The sequence below is a fragment of the Rhipicephalus sanguineus genome, chromosome 7 (assembly GCF_013339695.2).
Source record: "Rhipicephalus sanguineus isolate Rsan-2018 chromosome 7, BIME_Rsan_1.4, whole genome shotgun sequence".
Lineage (NCBI taxonomy): Eukaryota > Metazoa > Arthropoda > Arachnida > Ixodida > Ixodidae > Rhipicephalus > Rhipicephalus sanguineus.
In genome coordinates this window covers 130,603,112-130,626,437 of record NC_051182.1, presented here as the reverse complement: position 1 = coordinate 130,626,437, position 23,326 = coordinate 130,603,112, and the positions used below count along the sequence as shown (strand labels likewise).

General features: G+C 49.0%; 1 protein-coding gene across 1 annotated transcript; it reads left to right on the top strand.

The window, feature by feature from the left end:
• Nucleotides 1–251: 251 nt before the first annotated feature.
• LOC119399032 (gastrula zinc finger protein XlCGF8.2DB-like) lies at nucleotides 252–9,528 on the top strand. The gene is made up of 2 exons (XM_037665847.1): nucleotides 252–1,088; nucleotides 9,439–9,528. Exons 1-2 carry the CDS (start codon nucleotides 252–254, stop codon nucleotides 9,526–9,528), a joined length of 927 nt encoding a protein of 308 aa, XP_037521775.1.
• The last annotated feature ends 13,798 nt before the right edge of the window (nucleotides 9,529–23,326 follow it).

The following is a 23,326-nucleotide window of genomic DNA, read 5'->3' as shown; positions in this document are numbered from 1 at the left end:
CCTAATTTCACACTCCTACCAAGCTCCTGCACGGCCACGCGGATGGCGAGTCTGGTATGCGAGTCTATACGTTAGTTTTGGGGGCCACCAGACCTTGTTCTTGCCCACTCTGAAACAAAATGGACTCATTCATCACATTTGGAGAGCTAGCTATTGCAGGCGGGAAAAGCTGTATGATTTGGGTGCTCTGATTGTTTGCGTAAGTGAGGGATGAAGAGCTCTCGTCTTGTCTAAAATGTGCCTAATGTTCGATGCATATTTCCTTCAATGATAGGTCCCCTGATGAGCTCCATGTCTCCCACACAGACGGCAAGAGGTCCTTGCAGTGCGGCGTGTGTGACAAAGTCTTCAGCCGCAGGTCGCACCTGCGAACACACTTGTTTTCTCACGCTCGCGTCAAACGGTACGGCTGCGACGTTTGCGGCAGGAAGTACACGGAAAAGAAGAACCTGGTGATCCACAGTCGCACGCACACGGGCGAGAGGCCCTTCGAGTGTTCGTCGTGCGCTGCAGCGTTCACCAGCCACCAGAATCGGAGAAGACACATGCTGACTCATACCGGCGAAAGACCGCACGAGTGCGACGTCTGTGGAAAGAGATTTGTCACAAAAACAAATTTCGCGCGACACGCACTCACTCATTCAGGGAAGAAGGCGTTCGCCTGCCACGTGTGCGGCCGAAAGTTTTCCCGGAGAACCACACTCAGGACCCACGCCCGTACACACACTGGCGAGAAGCCGTACACCTGCCACCTGTGTCCAGCTAGTTTTGCGCAATTGAATACGCTGAAAGTGCACGTTGTAAGCCACACCGGCGACCGACCTTACAGGTGCGACGCATGCGGAAAGAGGTTCAGATCGAGGGGCAACCTTTGGCAGCATAAGGTCGTTCACACGGGTGTGAAGAAGTTTAGTTGTGAGTACTGCGGCCGCGCGTTTAATTTGAAAGAAGGACTAACCAGCCACACCCGCACGCACACTGGCGAGAAGCCGTACCACTGCCACCTGTGTCCTGCTGCATTCGCGCGCATTAGTACTCTAAAAGACCATGTTCTGACCCACACCGGTGAGCGACCTCACATGTGCGAGGTATGTGGTAAGACATTTACTGCGAAGTCCAACCTTTCGCACCATAAGCGCATTCACTCAATGAAAAGGTAAGCTTGACTGTCACATCGGTAGCAGTACAAGCTATGGTGAAGTGCGCCTCGATTCCGCAACGACTGCAGCTCGAAATGCAGGGGATTTTCAGAGCGTTGTATTCTTGTGCTAATATCGTCCACGTTCAAACATCACATACAGCAAGTAGGCAGCAAAACATACTATTTAGCGTGCGTATTGCTCCCAGCCGTGCAGCACGCAGACGCCGTGCATGTGTGAATTTGAATGAGGAGTCGCGGACGCTGTATCACATTTTACATTACAGCACACATGTGGGCAATGCCAAGTAGAGGAGTCCTTTGGCATGAGTATCTGTTTTCAGCTGAGCGTGTATGCGGAAGTTTTTCTTGTCGAGGTGTTCCTAGCTATTATCAGATAGTATTGCAAGTTGCACCAGAAAGTGTCTCATGAATATAATACCTAACGCTGCTGCTTTCGAAAGTTTTTTATAGATGTAACCTGTTGTCTCTCACAATAAAATATATCCTTTATTTAGACTGTACTCTTTCGTACGTGGTGCCCGGATTTGTTTTTGTTTTTTACACGTATGTGGATGCGCACTCTAGTGTTCTAGATCAGGCAGAAAATAATATGGAACTATTGAGCACAGTGCAATGTCGACATTATTTGCTCGACTAAATGTTCTCACTTTTTAACACGAAAGTGTTTTATGCCGGGGTCCACCAAGTACATCCGTCACGGATATGACGTTGATAAAATGGACGCCAACGGGTGAGAAAGAAAAAAACCAAGAAAAAGATACCCCGCTGGGAATCGAACCCACGACGTTGCAGCCGCGACGGCAAGCGCCCGACGCTCTACCGATTAAGCCAACTCGGGACATGCTAGGCACGGCGCGAACGCGCCTTATATCTTTCACACCTTCTCTTTCGCGGCGGGCAGAGCGGGGCGGTGCCGCCGTCTGTGAGAGGTGAAAAGAAGTAATGCTTCACAATCGACACTTACTAGCGCTTACTCCGAGATTGCACGTGATATCAGAGGTCATGGTTAAAGCGTCTCGATACCAGAGAGGTAGACTGGCCGCGCTGGCGTCGCCGAGGCACCCTTGACGCAGTTACGTTCTTTGCCTTTGTATTCGTGTTAGCGTGCGTCGGCTCATTGGAGTAGTGCAGCTTCCACGTGCACGAACGGGATTTCTCTGCCGCCGACTGCTTCAATTGCGAGAGCACCGACTAACAAAACTGCTGCAATATGCGTTGCAGATAGGACGCGATTTCGACGGGCTAATGTCGTGCCTTGGTGGAGCGAGAGCAGCGCCTGCGAGACAGAGGCCAGCGGGACGCACGCGTTTGCGACTCAGGCTACGAACCTCTACCTCCCGCGTTGCTGAAGTGCAGTGTGTGTTATGTATGCATGAGCGCAGGCGTCGGCTACCCATTACTAGAAAGCGCACACCGTACCGTTTCTCTCCTTAATTGACGACGCTTTGAAGAAGTGCATACCGGGTACCAATGTTGATTATGAGCTTGTTGATATCATCCTTACGCGCGATTCACGATTCGCTGTGTCAAAATATATGTTCACACCGTCAGCTACCTCAACGGTGTAATCATGATCATGGGCGTTAGTCGTCGCGATAGAGACATGCTGTCAACATGGGTGCATCCACGTCAAACGGTGCTATAGCTGCCAAACACGAATAGACGTTGTACAAGCTCTCATATATCATAAGCACTACTTCTGTGAAGACACGTTTCACTTTCGTGTTATACCGATTCCTATGACGGAGGGATCACCCATGTTTTTTTAGAATGTGATTCAGTGCCCTGTTTATGGTGGTTGCCATCTTAAATAGGACATACCACTCGCTTATAGTGTGAATATCCCTACTTAAAGTTTTGGCAAGTGTTTGGACTATTCAACCCATCATACTGCCACGCGCGCTTCTTTTCTTGTTTTTGTGTATTCGGGTTTGATCAACAAGGACGGCTAGCAACGCTCGACGCCGACCGCGCCGCAGTGTTCGAGAAGCTTCGCGATTGTAGTAGATCACTTTGTTAAGATTGCGCGCAGGACGCGAATTGTCTAGATTATTCCAGAGTTTGCGCGATCACCAGTGATAAGACTGGAAAGTCCGTTGCGTGATGTATAAAATACGGCGCGTCCCAGCCATGAGCAGTCTTCATCGACGGCCGACGCCTTGTTCGCCGCTATCAGGACACGGTGTGTATTAGTGTAGTTTGACTTTTCGTTTCCTGGCCACAAGTTCGGCCAAATAAAAAATCGCACCATCTCCCGCAGGGAACCTGAGGCGATGCGAAGCAGCGCTTCGGCATGTAGAGCCCGCGTTTCAGAGGGGGAGTGGAGAAGGGAGGGGAGGGGAAATGGGAAGTGGAGAGGGGGATGGGAGAGGAGGTGTGTGGAGAGGGCTCGCGCATGCGCAGTAAGGGTGGTCACGCCGCACACCACCACCGAATTGAACTCCGCTGTAAGATGCTTCACATCTAAAAGTTTCATCTTGGACACGCCGACTCCTACGTTCGTTGACGTCACGACCGCGTGACAATACTTTACATCGTGGCTGCCTGCATTTTATCTCGCTGCATGCATGCGTGCTTTCTCTCTCCCCCCTCTCGTTTTCTGCTCGCGCTACGCGTGCGCTCTTCAAGGGACTCGTGCGCGCGTTCCCCTCTAGCGCGCAAGCACGTGAGCGTGCTTGCGCGCTAACCTCGCGCTGCGCTGCTTGTAGCGTTATATTTGACTGCAGGTCATTGTCTCGCGGGGTCGGTGGAGAGAGTGTCGATCACCTTTGACGAGAGAGTGGCCAAGAAAGCCACCCTTATGGCGACGGCAATGCTTAGAAGGTCGAGAAAATGAAAGGTTGAAAGTATGTTAGTGCGCCATACTTTTAGAATGCTGAAAAGAAATGGCACCAAGATCGCGCAGAACGTTTGTGACCACAACTTCTTCAACCGTGATACGAAAATAAACGCCAAAAAGAAAAAAAAGTAACATTAGTCACCTGGTTAAAGAAACGTGTGTGCATATGAGAGAAGCGTTTATAAATGACGCAACCAGCATGGACTAATTCATGCCAACCCGAGTTTGGCACGAAAACCACCCGAAAACCTGCTAATTCCCCCGAAAACGGATTTTAATCTGGGCTTTTTGGTACACGATCTTTGGGGTGAACTGCGCAAGGGGGTTGGGACGTTAAACCCCAAAATTATTATAAATATAACTGCGCAAGGGCAGACGACGAAACACCACAACGAGAACGGGGACAACGAAGACGATAGGACAAGCGCTTCGCTCCTTTGTTCTCGTCGCGCTGTTTTATCCTCTGCTGTTTTATGAACCGACTAGCCCTCATCAAGTTACCAATGCACAAGAGCGACATAAGAAAGGGGCATTCGCATTTGCCAACTTCACTGTTCCTGTTATTTGCACTTAAGTTCTCCCCAAGCTTGAGGTGGCTCTTTTCCTGGTCCTGCGATTTCGTAAAACACCACAACGAGAACAGGGACAACGAAGGAGCGAAGACGATAGGGCAAGCGCTTCGCTCCTTTGTTGTCTCTCTTCTCGTCGGGCTGTTATATCCTCTGCTCTAATTATGAACCCACCAGCCTTCATCAAGTTACCAATGCATAAGACAGAAACAAGAAGGGTGCATTCGCGTTTGCTAACTTCACTGTTCTGTTATTTGCAGATAAGTTCTCCCCAAGTTAGAGGTGGCTGTTTTCCTGGTCCTGCGGTTTCCGAAAATAGAACACTGCGAGGAAAACAAGATGGTTGAAAGCTTGCGCTAAGCCTCGCGAATCTCGGTACACAGCTTAGCTGATCGGCCTCATGCTTATTTATTGCTGTATCATCTAGGCAGAACTTGGCTATAGCGAGGTTGAACTTGGCTCGAACTTGGCTGTAGCAAGTCTGGTCTCCACCTTTGCCTTATCATCCTCAGTCCTCTACCCTCGGTACTCGTCTTTGACAAGGACTGCGGTGCTCTGATGATGGCGGCGTCGGCGCACGGGCTCGCTCCGCTTCTCGGTAGGCTCGATCTGGCCGCAGGGAATGCACAAGAGAGACCAGCATTTGCCGCACGTTTGCGCTCCCAATATCCGGGATCTTGCTGCCACCGCAGTCTCTTCTGTTCCGATTCCCTGGCCTTATACTGCGGATCTTCTCGGCGTTGCCGTTGACGTTCCCGCTTAGCAGGAAGCCTCGCTTCTCGGATCGCGGCTTCTTCCTCGGGAGTTCGATTTATCTTCGGGCGACCCATGGCTGCGTATGGTGAGGCGTGAGTTGCTTCGAAGCCACTTGCTGGGCTAACTCTCGCCTTCTTCATCTTTAGTGGACCAGAGGTGGGATTCAACCAATTTTCGTGGCACATACCCGTTTATGATGATGATAGTTTCGCGATACGAGGCACAAGGAACGATTTGCTAAACAGTTTCGCTGCTAAAACACGACTACTGTTTATTTCTTTCCGATGTCGTTGCAGTGCAACATAACTGACAGATGAAAAGGCACCCAAAACAATTGTCGATTTGAATCTGCGTACAGCTTGGCGCTTGTTTTGCCCGTGCATTTCTCTTGAATATGCCGTTTCACAGTTCAATTCAGTGCTTATAATCTTCTCAAGGCTGCGCGGCATAAGAATGGTGCGTACCAACTTGTGCAATGATGTGGCTTTCTTTGCAACTTGGAAAACGCAATCCCCGGCAGCATGCGCTCTGCCCAAAACGCGCGCGCGGCAGCGCGCAGTCGCTTCCACAGGCGAGCCCACGAGGACGTTATCGGCCCACCAACGGATCATCCGGAGCTGGCGTCGCGCGAGCAAGCTTTACGGTCGCGCTTCATGAAGCGCGTTCAGCTGACGTGAATCTCTTCTCTGTGCCATCCTTCCCTGTGTAGCTTCCAGTGTGCTCGTTGAGACGAGAGAAGAGAGAAAGCGATCCTAGCTTGCGAAAAATCCCTGTAACTCGGCTCGTCCTGAACGGATTCTAGAAATTTTGGCGCCCCCTCTGATCAACTGAAGGGGGCGCCAAGTCTGCCTCCGTAGCGTTACTCAGTCCGAGCTTGCCCGTCATTGCTTAATGTTTACGGTCATGCACGTTTTTCACGATAATGGCGGCAGAGAACCGCTGATGTCATACTCCAGGAACCGTTTGCTCCCCACTTTTACACCTCAAAAGCCGCGGGTACCAAAGGCAGTTGACAAGCACAACAAAGCTTCAGTTTTGTTTGTGTCCATTGTGAAGCCTGTTTTCTCTCTGACTCGAGAAACAAAGGTGACGTGCGGTAAGGCTGCCTCCCCCCGGATTGGAGAACCCTGCGCGCACGTATGTAACCCAGACATGCACTGCGCTGGGGACCCGCCATCAAAGCGCACAACCTTGATCAGCACTCTGGTAACATGGTAAACGCGATCCGGTATTCCGGTAACACGGTAACGCTAGAAAGTAATACGGCCAAGCTAAAAACTCGTATTGGCGGCGGGGCGCCCTAAAGACCAGCGCTACCTGCGCGGCGGCATTTCCGCCGTCACCCCCATCTAAGAATGGGACCGCCGGAGCGCGAGGCCCATATCGAACATTCGAGACAACGGCTGTCCTGGATCGTGCGTCTCGCCACGAAAGTTGCGTCAGTTGCGTCTGTGGTGCGTCGCCTGTCTCCCCGTCGCCCCCTCCACTCGCGGCTAGTGCGGCTGGATTCGGTTCAGCTTCACACAACTACTGGGCTCTCGTGGAAGCCTTCCTCGCAAGGCAGGTATGGTGGCATCTTCATTTTCCGTTGCATAATATCGTGCTAGCCCGTATAGGTATTACGAACAACGCGGAAAGCCGAAGTGCGCGGCAGTTTTCCGTGTCCACCACTCTCGGTAAACGCAGCCGGTCGCTATTTCCCATTGACCTTCGTGCAAATCTAATGCAGTATTCTTTCCTTCTAGAAAGAGTGGTTATTTTCAGTGAAGTGAGGGCAACTCTTTTTCAAATATGGTTAGTGGGAGTTTTATTGCGATAGCAAGTGTATGGACACTTTCGGCGGTTTTTTGCGTCGCCGTTGCCCTCATGCGCCGTGTATGTATATGTATGTATTCCCTTGTGTGTGTGTGTGTGCGTATGTGTGTGCGTGCGTGCCCTGGTTTTGCACTACCTCCGTGATCCGTGATCGGCCCACCGATAACGGAGGCGGTGCAAAGCGGCGCCGTCATATGTCTTTGCACGACTCGTGTCGATGCCGCCGACGCGGGACGCCGACGGTCAATTTTCGCGTTTGATGATGCATCTGAGGCTTTCGCCTTAATAATGTGCTAACGGTCACCTACATAAAAGGTTAATCGGTCGTAGAGCGATGCTATCAGAACTGTGAGCGTGTTTGTGCATGGTCGACACGGCACGCACAGTTACGGAGATATTCCGTACTTCGGGGACACGGGTCCGATGTATTGTAACACGCCGCACACGTGTTCGGCAACGCCATCCACTTTGCCATCCTGTCTGCGGCGGTTGATGTGCAAATGGCTGCACGAAATTGTCCGTGCCAGACACGCTGCTCACAGCGCTCTCTTCTTAATGTAAACCGCGTACCTGTATGCAAAATAGTCTCAGCCAGTTCTTTCTGAACAATGCGCGACGCAAGTAGTGATAGTGCGTCGTCTGCCGCTAGTACTAAACGAGGTTCAAAAGCAGAGGCTCAACGCTGCGGACGCTAGAATCCAGAGGTAATAGTGAAAACTCCAAACACCCAACAGCTGCGCTCAGAGTTCGCCGCATTAGTCAGTATCGTATCATCGGTGAATTTTTTGTAATATTCATAGTATGAATGAAGAAGTATGGAGGAGCAGACCTATGGGTAATTACATGTAGCACGTCACAGAGTTTTCTCGCGTGGGGCGAATTGCTGCCCGGCTAACGAGGGAAGATTCCAGCTTCATTCTTGCTTACGGGGCTCATTTTTGTTTATCACAGAAAGGATAACAAACGTATCAGGACGTACACGTGCTATAATATATCTTTTAGTTTAAAAAGGGATTCTGAACTGATCGAGGTAAAAATGAGAAAAACATCGAAATTTTACTGAGAAAGTGCGACTGCTCCGATAAACAGTCTATACAACATATTTATTGCAATAGCAATTATATGGACAGTCTTGGCTGGTTTTTGCCGTCGCCATCGCCACCGTCACGCTGCGTATAAGTATATATATATAAGTCCCCAAAAACGTAATTCCGAAAAAAGCTTCCGAAGAGCGGAATCGAACTAGCGACCTCTTAGTCCGCAGTGCGTGGCGCAAACCACTAAGCCACGAAAGGCAGATCCTTCAGGTAGCTAACGGCGAGCGTTATATATACACCCTTTACCGCAGTACTCAGATACGGCAGGCGCTTATAAGCGTTTCTTCATTACCAGCGCGATAGCGCGACGGACGCACTTCAAGGCGTCGGCTTGCTCCCTCGCTTCTAATATTTGCGCAGGGAGAACCTTGCTCTTCCGCTGTCTGCTCGCGCTGTAGTAGCTGCTGGGTAACTGTAGTAGCTGTAGGGCTCTTCGCCCTACAGGGCGTGGTCGCCATCGTGCGCTTATCTCGAGGAAAGAAAGGGGCGGGAGGGGGGGTAGGGGTGGAGCGGGGGGTTGTATGTCTTGTGCTTTCCCCGCGATGTCCGCGCTGAAGTCACAGAGCGTACGGAGGTCACTTCGCTCGCTACAGCGGCCGCGTTTGCGAAAGGAGCGCGCTGTTCAAACAGAAATAAGCAACAATTATGACAGTTCGCGCTCGTCCTGTGTGTACCTGTTCGTTCGTTTCGTGCGTCCTGCTTTATGTTTGAGCAGTGCGCTTCAAGTATCGAGCTGTCACGTATGATAGTTCGCGCTCGTCTTCTGTGTGTTCTTTTCGTGCGTCCATCCCACTCTCCACTTTTCACAAAGGTACTGAGAGATGCCCAACTCGGGAGCATTGTTCGCTGCGGGTGCCGTTCGTACTGGTTATCGGAACCACAGTGGGAGCGGAGCGGGTTGAGAGACGCGGGCGACGGCTTACATGGTTGGCACGCCCACTTCCACTGAAGTTAAACGTCACCCCCCCCCCCCCCCCAGTTTCACGGCGCGGCCGATAGAAGTGGCAATTTGTGTATACGCTTGAAAACAAGGTTGTATTAACCAATTTTAGCACCGAACCTTTCAAATGGAACCGCCCGAACGGCCTGTCAAATGGGCTGGAAATCTTGGCGGCACAAGTTTTGTTCAGTATACCGTCAGGTCATGGCTTATATTGATGTCCAACTATGATAGGTGATTTGTGTACTATTTTATTACAGGCATCCAGCCATGGCCAGAGGCAAGCGAGGGACGTCTCAGCACGCCTCCAGCCCAGTTCAAAGCTCTCGAAGAAGAATCCGCGAGAATAGGAGGCACGATTCAGCCACATCGACAGCAGACAAAGGGTTAGCAATCTGTTTGCGTCACACGTTTCTGAATTGTTATCAGAAATTTTCTAGTGCTCGTTGCGACGCTTTCGCGACTGTCTTGTTTAGCGCTGGAATGCGTGTAGTAATGAATGCCGAGACTAACGCAAAAAGAATTACGAAAATTGGTGCACGAAAACTGATGTTATTAGTATTCAAAGTTCAAAACTCGAGCAGACGAGGACAAGAAACGTTCCTTTTCGTATTTCACGCTCCCGCTAACGTTAAAGGCCGTTTCCAACCACCGCGCGCCTCTTACAGAAACATTGCGGAACAGCGCAGGGCTCCTTTTATCCAGGTTATTTTTCATGTATAAAAATTGCTGCTTTCTATCGCGCATTTTTTCTTCTTGTTTTCCTAAACTTCACATTGGCATGAATATTCACAGTTTAATAATGTACAACGTAATACTCACTGTACAAGTTGCGAGGTTATTATACTTTCTCTTGTTTTTTTTTTTACGAGAATAACTTCATGCCCCACTTCAATGAGTATCGCTTGTGTTTACGAATTAACAGCCTAATGAGGACAGATTAAGTTGTATGTGTGCTCATTTAATTCATTTTTTCATTCATCACAGCCACTATGCAAAATGTGTCAAAGCAGAATTTTGCGATAGTCGTTTTTAACTGCGAAGCAGCTTAAGGCGGCCGTAATTTGTGCGGCCTGCAGTGTGCGGCGTATCCTCTGCTGCCTATCAGGTATGTACCACAAAATTTGGGTAAATCCGACTTACTCACCACTGGTCCACTTACAATGATGAAGGCAACAGTTGGCCCAACAAACGGCTATATGCCACAGAAATTCGTGCTGCCTATCAGAAAACCATCATCATCATAAACGGCATGTGCCACAGAAATTGGGTAAATCCCACTACTCCCCGCTAAGCAATGGGAAAGGCAACGGCGGCTGCGAGAAGACCCCGAAGCGATGGTAGACCTAGGCCAACGACGACCTGCGTGTAGATCTATGAGGTGCGAGCGCTTGGTTTCAGCGCGAGTTTCTGTCTCAGGAGTTTGAACATCCGTGTCGCGTCTGGGACTGTCTGTGGTTTAACTCGAACCTCTCTGCTCTGAGAATCAACGTAAAAACAACCTAGCATCACCTAGCTAAGGCCTAGAAACAACCTAGAAGCAGCCAGATTAGTCTTCCGAATCGTCCAGTTTCGCTGTTTCATGGCTTTGCGCGGCTTAGTGGAAGCTTCGCCAATTTTTTTTCGTTACTACGCGTGTTGTTTTACTAATGTTGAGTCATGAAACGTGATTGCTGTACTATTTTACTGCAGGAATCCAGCTGTAGCCAAAGCCAAAAGACAGACGTGTAAACCAGCTCAATCAAGCTCTGCGCGAGGAACAAGCGGCGTGAACACAAGGCAAGGCCCCACCGCATTGACTCCAGACGAACGGTTAGTAATCTGCATACATCATGAGTTACCGAAACGTTGTGAGAAATTTAGTGTGCGCATCATTCAACCCAGATTCGGTTTTCTTTCTAGATATTGCTGTTCTCTTCTGGAGATCTTTCCAGTGTTGTACGTTTTCGCACACCAATAATACTTTACATTAGCAAGAAAAATAGCAGTTTAATATTTTCCCAACATTACCCAACAGGAAATGCCGGATTTAAAATTATCATTCGTGGATTTATTAAAATTGTCTCGACGCCAAAGCGCCATATTTCCTCTCCAAGTTTTTTACAAGGATTGCATTGGTCGGTCTTAGTGTCTGTATTACACCTCTGAACTGGTAATATCCCGGGCCTGTTTTTGCGGCACCGGAACGAAAAATAGTGTCAGTTTTGACAGTCTGCGGCGACACTTCAGACATGAACATTTTGTATACACGAGTAAGCTGTATGAAGCTCTTTTAAAACCTAGCGAAAGGGGCCCAAGCTTTCTCGTGATTTTGACGATGTTTCTCCCGTAGAGCAGTCTTGTGAAATGCGCCGTTGTATTCGTGTGTCCGTAATCGCACACCCCCGGCACAAAAGCGAACACCATTGTTTCTGCACCACTATGAATTCAAGCATAATGCACAATCGGTCTCTCGTCTTGGCTATCGCTGCTACTACGGCTTATGCCAGTTGCCCAGAACATTCCTGCAGAGTCACCGTATAATAGAGACTTTTTAGCTTGTACGTATACTTTTTAACGTTACCGTGTTACCGGAATACCGGATTGCGTTTACCGTGTTACCCGGGAACGCATGTTTTAGAAAAGTTTTAGCTCGCCATACGTAAACGTTTATGTATGTACCTAAAGGTATACGTTTACATCTCCGCTAACCACTAAATGGTGGTGATAACCGCATATAAAGTACATTTAATTTAGATAATATTGAATTACCGCTGCGGCAAAACCATGAGAGGTTTTTAGCGTGTGCAGTATCCCGGTATACGCAAAGCGGTGTAGGAATATCGGATTATCCGACGATGGTGTCGACATCTTGTGATGCTTCGTTAAACCACATTCATGTGCGCGAATGAAGGAAAGAAGATGACTCTTAAGGCTCGTTTTCTTTGTTAGACAGAATATTAATGAGAACTAACAGAAAATAACGCCAAGGAAAGCAAAGGGGGTGTTATCTGCAGTATTTAGAATATAAATGTGAAGAAAGTAAAGTGGACAAAAAGATGACTTGCCGCCGGCAGGGACCGAACCTGCGACCTTCGAATAACGTGTCCGATGCTCTACCACAGAGCTGCGGCGGCGGTCATCCTCCCGTCCACTTTATGTGGTATATATGTGCATTTAAACCTTGGAGTGTTAGTCAGCGCCAATCGCAGCCATGGCGGTGAGTGTGGAACACTATTTTTCTGTTTTTCTGGCCTCACGGATTACTTTCCTTGGCGTTATTGTCTGTTAGCTCTCATTAATCCATGTACACGCTTGCTTCTGCCTATTGTTTCCGAGGGAAAACATATTAAAAAGGCAACTCATTCGTAATTATGCCGCTGCAAGACATTTACATTAGAAGTAGAATCCTCGATGTTTCTGCAACAATAATTTTGTGTAGCCACGAACGAAGGTGGATTTGCGGGACAGGGCCGCAAACGTAAAGCCTATCCGGAGAGTAGTATACTTTCCGTAAACGATTACGTTCCGTAAAGGTACGGGCATGCGCAGATTCCATCCGGTATCCGGTGACACGTTAACGTAACGAAGTATACGTAGAATCTAAATGTCCCTAATAATATCTGGGGATTTTACGTGCCAAAGAATTTTGCTTATGAGGCACGCCATGGTGGATGACCCCGGAAATTTCGACCATCTGGGGTTCTTTAACACGCACTGACATCGCACACTACACTGCCCTCTAGCATTTTGCAGTGTCATCTTCCCTGCCGTTCATGATCTTCGATATCTTTTTTCAATCCTTTAAGAATCGCTTGAAATTTGCAGATTGCAATGTCGATATTTGGCAGCCATTTGCAATGTCCCCTTATGTCATATGACATGCATCAGTTCAATATCTTATCGCTCAATTTTTGCTCTTGCTTGAATTCTGTGCTCTTTTTCGCAATTTCGGTTGGCCCACTTGAAGGTACGGCTTCTACGCGTTAATTTTGAAGGCGATCAGCCTAGCGTCGGGACACACCGTGCAGGACCCCACATTTGCCCACTCTGAATTGGCCTCATTTTATACATTTAGAGCGCTGATGCGGATGGAAATAGCCGTTTGGTTTGGGTGCTCTGGGTCTTGTTTTCACAAATGAAGGATAAAGAGCTTTCGCAATTTCTAAAATATCTCTACCAAATAAATACAACACACAATTAGGCCAAGGAAAGAATGGGAGACAATACTTGTTGTCTCTGACTGCATCGTAGCAATTATGGCTTAAATTGAACGATATCATACTCGACGAATAATCACCCTTTCGGCCGTTGGGATCTGAATTCGCAACCTTTGAACTACGCGTCCGATGCTCTATCAATTGAGCTACGAAGGAAGGCACTTCCCCGACGCTATGATTCATTTTCAGTTATGCCATAATTACGACACTACATACCAAAGACATCAATCACTGTACCCTGTGCCTTCCTTGGCCTAATTCTCCGTTGATCCATTTGGTTGCGTCTTACAAAGAAACGAGCCCCTCGCAAAAATTCCCCTCCTTTCCTTCCGAGATGTGTGTAATGCTTAATGTATAAATCAAAACTAAGGGCAATAGACCGCATTCCGTTCCGTATAAAGAAACTTTTGCGCCCTTAAGTGACCAACGAGAGCAGTATTTTGTATGCTTTCAAATCGTTAAGATCCTTTCTAGCCCTTTGAGGGTTTACGCCGTGCATGTATGGCTTGCCTTTATATTTAAAACGTGCGCCTTTTTCGATCCTTCCTCTTGCTTGGCATGTGCTGCCACATTTCGGGAATACGTTGAATTTTTTTCATTCGCCGATGTCTCTCCGTTTTTTTTTTGTTCTTTTTTTTCAGAACGGCGCGCTGGCTTTCGCTTGCGCATCCAAGGGCGCGCGCGGTGCGGCTGGTTTCGGTTTCGTCCTTTGGGTGGTTATCGCTTCTCGCGCCCGCAAAGCTGATGGCTGTCCAGTATCTAATCTCTCAAAGGGTGACCGCTTGTTACTTTCTTGTTTATTGCTACCCGGGGCGCGATTACATCTGTTTCCGTGCGGCTCTAAATTACACAAACGATGCCGCCGTCGTTTCTTGTTTTGGCGACTCGGAAAAACTAAGTCCGTCTCGTCGACGGTAGCACGAAGGATTGCTTATAGCTTTGTCACTCGCTTTGCTTTCCGGACGGGCGCACAACCCACACAGTTTTCTTCCGTGCGCTCACTCACGCAGTTCACTTACGCTATGGAAGTACGCGTGGGTTGCTCTGCTGCGAGTGAGTCGAGCGGCGATTCTTCCGATGTGGACTATTCCCCAAGTGCCGAATCTGATTCATTGGATGTCAGTTCGTCAGACGAGGATTGACTGACGAGTTCAGGCTCGGATGATGATGAAGCAGCGACATCTCGCCTATCACACGCTGAAAAGCTTTTCGTGTTAGAGGAAGAACATTTTTTACCGGAAAAGTACTCTGGTGTACTTATTTTTGTATGTCTGTGAGCTATGTTTAATTCAACGCATCATTTTTATTTATAAATATCGTATAAGTGTTTTTTTAGGATCTTGCTTGATGGTACTCACGAATAAACGATGTGTACGTAACCGCAAAAATATTTTTTTTTTCACTTTACGGTCACGCAAAAAAATGTTAGGCAATTTGTTTCTTAAATGGAATCGTCTGAAGAATTTAATTAAGCAAAAAAAGATCCACATTTTTGGAGTGCATTTCGCGAAAAAATTATATGTATGCCCTAGTTATGATGAGTTGACTGCTATGTGTGGCATGTGCAGAGTTTCGTGATGCCTAGAGACATTCCTAGGGACTTTCGTAATTGGATTTCGAACATTTTTTTTTACGTTATGATGCTGTTAGACCTGTGTGTTTTTCACCCGCCAAGGTGGTTAGTAGTTGGTAATAATAATAAGAGCAGTAGATGGTAATAATTTCAGGAGTACTACACTACGGCGTCCCTCATAATCATATCGTCGTTTTGGGACGTGAAACCCCACATTTGTTATAATATAGACATTTGTGTGTTTATGTTTTCCATATCCTACTGTTTGTGTGTTCATTTGTTGTCTTCTATGCTCGATTCGTTCAAGAGTTAAGAAGCAGGCGGTGCCTTGTTTGTGCGCCAGCATCTCCTTCACATCATATAAATGTAAAAATTTCTTTCAATCGCAGGTCCCCTAACAACGCCACTGTCCCCCAACCAGAAACAGACGGCAAGACTATGGCCGCGAGGTCCTTGCAGTGCGCTGTGTGTGAGAGAGTTTTCAAACGCAGGTCGCAGCTGCGAACGCACTTGTTCGCCCACGCAGGCGATAAACAGTACGCCTGCGACGTGTGCGGCAGGAAATACACGGAAAAGAGGAACCTGGTGATCCACAGTCGCACGCACACGGGAGAGAGGCCCTTCGAGTGTTCGTCGTGCCCGGCCGCGTTTACCAGCAGCAAGTATCGGAAAACACACATGTTGACTCACACCGGCGAACGACTGCATGAGTGCAACGTCTGCGGACGGAGATTGGCCACGAAAACAAACCTTGCGCGCCACGCACTGACTCATTCGGGGAAGAAAGCGTTAGCCTGCCACATGTGCGGCCGAAAGTTTTCCCGGAGAGACAGCCTCCAGTGCCACGCTCGTACGCACACTGGGGAGAGGTCGTACGCCTGCCACCTGTGCCCGGCTACGTTCGCGCACTTGAATACCCTGAAAGGGCACCTCGCAAGCCACACCGGCGAGCGACCTCACAAGTGCGACGTGTGCGGGAAGGCGTTTACTGCAAAATCCATTCTTTGGCAGCACAAGAATATTCACTCAGGCGTAAAGAAGTTTAGCTGTCAGTTCTGTAGCCGCACGTTTAGTTTCAAGCAAGGACTAACCAGGCACACCCGCACGCATACGGGCCACAAGCCGTATTTCTGCCACCTCTGTCCGGCTACTTTCGCGCACTGGGGTACGCTGAAGACGCACGTTCTGACCCACACCGGCGAGAGGCCTCATGGTTGCGACGTATGCGGGAAGAGATTCACCCGAAGAGAGAACCTTGTGCGCCATAAGTGTATTCACTCGGCTAGTAGCGAAGCTTGACTGTCACACCTTTGGCGCTACACATAGTAAAGAGGACCCCAGTTCTGACATACACATCTACGAAAAGCGCAATGGCTGCAGCTCGAACTGCAGAGATTTTCAGAATGCTCTATTCTTGTGCTGATATCATCCACCACGAAACATAACACACTGCAGGTAGGCAGCGAAACACATCTTCTACGCGCATATTGCCCCTAGCCATGCAGCAGGCATACGGCGTGCATACTCCGACCTGACGTCTTTCAGCTCATTGCAGGTCATGTGGGCGCAACATATTTTTTTCAATAAAACTGTCGTTATCTTGAAGCTCAAACATAAAAGGCCTCGGGAAGTCTCGGAGCCCTTCTACACACACAAAAAGAAAACGATGCGTGATTGCATATCTGTAGCTTCCGTTTTCATGCTAGAGTGTGAGGTAACACATGCTTTGCGAATTTTTCTCGTGACCTAGAATCATGGGCACGCATGGTGCGGCTTTTTCGTCCGTTTCAGCTTTGTTCAATAAATTTAATTTGTTATACAGCGCTCGTCCTGAGTCCTTTTCCTATGTCTGTGTCGTTTTCGCGCTTTTTCTGTTTTTCAAGTGCTCATAACCTTAACTAATGCGGACAGTACAGTCTGAATCACACATTTGTCTTGAAAGGCCACCGCGTTTTGCAAAAACTACGCAAAAAATTTTAAAAAGCCGCACCTCCCCGAAGGGGATCGTGAGGAAATGCGAATGCATTTGGGTGCACCCGATGAGTGTGCGATTAATTAATGAAGAGAGACGAGAGTGTGCACGTAAGCATTATTTATTCCTACGTCAGCACATGTTCGTGTTATCGTTGTACCTGACGGCCACAATCACCGCCTTGTGGTCGCTGAATTGCACGGTCAAAGGGTCTTTGAGAAGCATACGCGCGGCACAGTTTCGCGTAAAGACCAGATCAATGTAACTCCCGTGAATAGCACGTGTTGTCGGAGGCGGCAGAGAGACAATGCATAGAGTGCTTGCTCTGCATGTACTCCACCAGCCACTCTTCTTGCGCACGTCAACGTTCAAGTCCCCGATCAAGACAATGGGATCAGAGGGAGCGCACACGCACACTTTCCATAGGCGCGTCCAGCTTCGCGGCAACGGCGTCCCGAGCGAGGTTGGGCGCGAGGTACATGGTGAGGGGGAGTGGAGAGGAGGTGTGTGGAGAGGGTATGCGCATGCGCAGTAAGGGCGGTCACGCCGCACACCACCAACACCGGATTGAGCTCCGCCTTAAGATACTTCGCATCTAATATTGTCCCTGAACTGCAGTTTGTATGCACTTCTATGAGACAGCGCCATCTATTGCATTATACGGGAGATACTGCCGTTTACTGCCGGCTGCCGGGAGATACGCCGGACAACGGAGGCGTGACAAGGTTAGACTAAGAGGAGCTACGCCCCTAAAAGAAGGCCGGAAAAGTTGTGGTAGGTAAATGTAGTCACTTACTCTTTACGATTCGGAACCAACGAAATGGAGCTGCATAGCTTTTTCCAGGAAGCTTCGCAGCAGCAGCACGTCGTAATATCGAGGCATAGCAAACTTTTTTTTTTCGTTCGCCGGGAGGTTCTTCCAGCTTCCTCCGTCGCTGGCAAGCTCGCATCTGAATTCGTCGGTGTGCATGTGTTTTCGCGGCAGTTGGCGTTTCACTGTGCCTGTGCTAATCCGCGACGATCGACGAGCACAGAAGTCGAGATCACAATGTAGGAAGTGTTCGTCTATCACAATGTAGGAAGTGAGTTTTGTGCCAGCATGGGAACCACGGCTGAAGCTCTTCCTCATCAACCGCTTCCACCACGTTTGAGTGTTGCGACATTGCGCGCGCATTGCTCGAAGTCAAAAAGAAGCCACTGAGTGCCGCATCGGCTGTGGACGAAACCGTGGTCGCCAAAGACACGATCGTAGCGTCCACGCAGTCCTGAAGGAACGCACGCGGCTACGTCCAGAGTCGAAACGAAATTGCTGAGCACCCCATCCGCTGCTGAATAAACATGGCTCGCTAATGCACCATCATCGATTGCGACTACGCAGCTCCGAAGGCACGCGACGAAAACGATACTTCTGCTTGTGGCAGCTTTGACCCCAGTCGCTATCGACGCGATCCCAAAAACAGCCCATGCATGCAGTTCGCGTGCGCCGAGTAAAATCGAAAACGAAACAAGTTTGCCGCAGCCGCTCAAGCCTTGGTCGCCAAAATGCGGTTGTGGTAAGATCAGAGGTGAGCATCGACGAAGACGAGAGACGTCGTATCTTTGTTCACCAATGTGCCGGTACCCTTATCTGTATCCTGTGCCCGTGCTGCTCTTGAGGGTGACGATGGCTTGAGTCAAAGGACCCCGCTCACTATTGACGAACTCTGCCGCCTACTGGAATTCTGCCTGTCCAGCACGTATTTTTCCTACAAAGGAACGATTTTCAGGCAAAACAGTGGAACCGCAATGGGAGCCTCCATCTCTGTCACAATGGCAAACCTGACCATGGAACATATAGAAAGGGAAGCACTTGGCTCCTTCTCGTCGCGACCCAAGCTCTTTCTTCGCTACGTGGACGATTGCTTTTGTGTCGTGAAGACATCTGATATTGAAAACTTCAGACTGCACCTAAATTCCGTTCACCCAGCCATACAGTTCACGGTCGAGTGTGAACGCGACCGCACCCTCCCCTTTCTCGACGTCCAGGTGGCAAGAAGTTCTTTGTTTACAGGAAGCCGACGCACACCGGCCGATACCTTCAATACGATTCGTCCCATCCCTCCACCCACAAGGCCTCCGTTGTGTCCACATTACTTCAGAAAGCCAAAAAGATATGTTCCACTGACACGGAACGCCGGAAAGAAGAGGCCCGCGTAATTGCGGACCTCAGAAAAAAAGGTTATCCCAGAAATTTCATTCGATCCGTCGCCCGCCGCGCAGAGCAAAAGAGGTTACGCGACTCCCAGCCAGCATTGACGAACGGCTCTCCAAAACGCGTGTCGGTCCCATACGTCCAGGGAGCCAGCGAGGCGTTGGCCCGAATTTTTAGAAAAGAAGGTGTGCACATCGCGCACGTGCCTTCATGCACGCTGGGCCGCTTCCTTCCCCGCCCGAAAGACCGTCCAACAAAGGACAGGGCGCCCGGCGTCGTTTACAAAATACCGTGCGCCGATTGCCCCTCGTCATACATCGGCGAGACCAAAAACTTCCCCGAACGAATTAGGCAACACGTCAACGACGTCCGTAAACTCAACAAAGAACGCAGCGCCGTCGCCGAGCACGCGGAGACGTTTGACCACAGAATAGACTTCAACGGAACCGCCATCCTCGAAAGTGAAACCAAGTGGAGGAGGAGGTTACTACTGGAATCGTGGCACATACAGAGGACCACTCAAAATATCAACCGTTCCCTCGGAACTCTCCCCCCGGTGTATGCGCATGGGCTACGCTCCGCGGTAATGCGTGGGATCGTTAACCGCCGCGAGAGTGCCTTACCCCCCCTGAGGAAGGAACCGAGCTGGTTCCGAAACGTCGGGTTTTTACGTGTTTTCGTAACTTTGGTTGGAGAATAAATATTAGTTATCTCAAAATAATGAATTGCACTCACAACGGAAAATATCTTTTGTCTCGTTTTATTGTCCTCGTTTCCGAAAAATCAACATTTTCATCAAATGTAGTGCGATACAGGCTCAGGAGATTACCAGAAATGATTAACAGGAGATTAACATACACGTGTTCATGATCACTAAACAACACGAAAGTTCTAGGCAAAGTTAAGAACCTAAAGAACGGTGAAATAAAAAACAGAACATAACACTAAGGCACATGTTAAAAAACACGATTTTTATACTGACAAAAGTGCAGAAGAGCTTCTGATATATGCGCACGATATTGCACAAAATTATCATAACTAACAAAATTGAACATTCACTGCAATGCAAAACAATGAAGGTAGTCGAAATACCTAAAAAAATAGTAATAACGTAAAGATCATTCTAAAGATGTCAAAATGAACTCCACATATAACACAACTAATATTGGCCGCATTTTATTGACATTTCCAAAAACGTTGATTTTCATATAACTAGTGATAAACGTGGAGAAAATGAACGGATGATATCGGAGGATTCATGGCATCTCTTCTTGAAATACGCAGATTCTGCAATTCTTCTGCGTTTTCCTGACAGCACCGATCGGCTGTGTGGCGTTCCGGAATACTTTAAAAACGCTTCCACTCTGAAGAAAAGGGACAAGTTCCAATCAGATAAAGAGCGCCGTCGACTCGTGCAAAAGTGAACTCGTTTGTTCGTCTCAGAGCAGCACAATTTTTCATACATCTACATAATGTCTCACAAACGTGGTGATAGGCGATGGCTAGTAATTAACCGGATACAAATGCAAAGCACACACTCAAGCACGCGGTTCTGTGAAAGTTGTAAACCTGTAACTATAGTTACTTCGCATGGACTTCATATCCGCTGCCTGTTCGTATAACGACTTAAACGCAGCATCCTGCCCTTTTCAAATCAGTCATTTTTGAAAAAATTAACAGTAGCCCCACTGCAGAGAACAGCTACTCGGTATGGACATGGATTCAAATTGACACAATGAAAACCGCGACTCAAAGGGCACGCTCACCTGTCGTTCTTTTGGGGGCCGGCACATATATTCAGGGACTTGTTCTGGAAGTATTCGAGCAACAAAGCACTATGCACGAACAGCGCGAGTCGTAAAACATCGCGTCGCACAAGCACACAGCGAGCGAGCACCATGAAACGGACGAGCGACGACGGCTCACGCACGCCTTACCAACGCCACACACGAAACTTAAAGGGATTTCAAAGTGGTGGTGGTAGTGGTTCGTAACGAAAGGGAAAAAGGCACCTAATTTCTGCAGCCCAATAGGGAGCACGGCGCAGTGCATGATTTCGAAGTCGGCGGCGCGGTGCCAGGAAGCCAGCAAGGCAAGGCGGCGGAAAGCGCGCCTCCCGGAGGAGAGGCAGGAGAGGGAGTTGATCCCGCCAGAGAGGGGGTTGAAGAGAGTTGGGAGAAAGAGACAAAGAGACGGAACGCAGATTTTAACTCTTTTCCAAGTCCATGGATGGCGCCTCAATTTGCCATACCAATCACGTGGGTTTCTTTCACTAGCCCGACAACGGCCTGTCTGGATCGCGCGTCTCGCCAAGATAGCTGCGTTTGTGCGAGGCGTCTTCCCATCTCCCCCTCAGCTCGCCGCACGTGCGGCTCGATTCCGTTCAACTCAACACAGCTCCTGGGCTCTCCTGCAAGCCTTTCTTGCAAGGCAAGTATGACGCCATCTTCATTTTCCGTTGCGTGCCATCGTATGCGAGCCCGCATGAATCTTAAGCGTGTCGCGGAAAGGCGAAGTGCGCTGCTGTTTTGCGTTGCCACTAAACTGTTCTACATCTCTCGGTTAACGCAGCCGGTTCGCCATTTCCCGTTAATCTTCATGCAAATCGAATGCAGTATTTTCTTCTACAAACAGTGGTTCTTCTCGTTGAAGTGAAGGTGACTCCTTTATAATATGGTTAGTCAGAGTTTTGTAGGCATGCGGCAAGTGAAAAAGACTCGCTAGGCTATGGTGGCTAGAAGGAGAGGTGTCAGCATCGGCGCGCCGGAGAGGGAGCGAGAATTCATCCAGATGCGGCGGCGCTGTTGTCGGCTCTGAGGCGCCCGCGCGCGCGTAGCAGCCGCTTTTCTGGCTTTTCGTTGCAACTATTTCACGCTACCATGCGGATTATAACAAAGGCTAGCTGGCACATTTCTGGCGGCTCGCTGCAAAGCATGTATTGGCACTGAAAACTAACGTTTTCAATTTACTTCCTTGTATACCAGCTACGTTTGCCACTCGCACCCCGAAGCGCTGGAAGATAGGGAATCAAATGAATGACTTGCCGTGAGCTTGACACCAAAACAACGTCCGTGCAGTTTTCACTTTGATGCCACAGTGTTCTCCGTGACGTCTCAATGCAGGTAAAAGTATCAACAACCATACTTGAATGCGTTATTTTAGTAGGGTTGTGCGAATAGTGAAATTTCATCTCGAATCGAATTCGAATCGAATAGTGGCGAAAAATATCGAATAGTACGTATATTTACATGAAACTAGTACCGCCAGTTACCGCAAGACAAAGGAAAAATCAGGTACGCTACGGGTTGGTGGCAGCTTTATTACGTGCTTGCATAGGCGTGCGCAGGGTTCCCCATCAGGGGGGGCAAAGATTGAATCATCGCAGCGCCCCCCCCCACCCTGCTAAGTCAATGTATGGGGCAGATTTTGCCCCCCCCCCCTCTTAGGTGACTAGAAGGGTCAATGTGTGGGGCAGATATTGCGCCCCCCCTCTTAGGTGATTAGGGTGGGCGGCCGCCCCCCTGCCCCCCCCCCCCCCCCCCCCTGTGCGCACGCCTATGCGTGCTTGTTCGGAAGAGTATTTTGATTCTGCTTTTCTGGGCGCGCAGGCATGTTGATAGAAGAACCGTCACTCCAGTTAGCAGAGGCCCTCTCAACGGCTAAAAAAAGGGGGTACGGTAGCTAGTTTTTTTCCCTATGGTCGCCGAATACGGCTTCAATTGTGCTCCATCTGTGGTCGCGCAATACTGCTTTATCTCGATGCATACTCGGGGCCTGCTTTATCTCGATGCATACTCGGGGCCCAACAATCTTCGGGCGCTCGTTCACAGCAGTGTTTCAACTACGCGCCGAAGCGATGGGAGTTCTTGAACGAGTGGTGCGGTGCGGCAGTGACGACTGCACAGCGGGAACAAATTTTCATATATGAATCCAAAAGCCGAGGGTTTCGCGAGCCGAAGTCGGAATGTAATACGTCGCCTGCGGCATACGCGACCGAACTAGGCAAGGAAAGTGCATGCCTTCGTTTCAGAGGCGAAATTGTGAAGAGCTTGACAGTTTTCTCATGTTTCTTTTTTTTTTACGTGTGCAAATTACATCATCGCCTTTGAAATAAACATGCGCTCGCTTTTGTACAAGGATATCGGTGAAAGTTTTAACGAGAGGCCTACTGTACCGATGTTAGCGTTAGTTTTATCCACTCCACCCTGGCCAA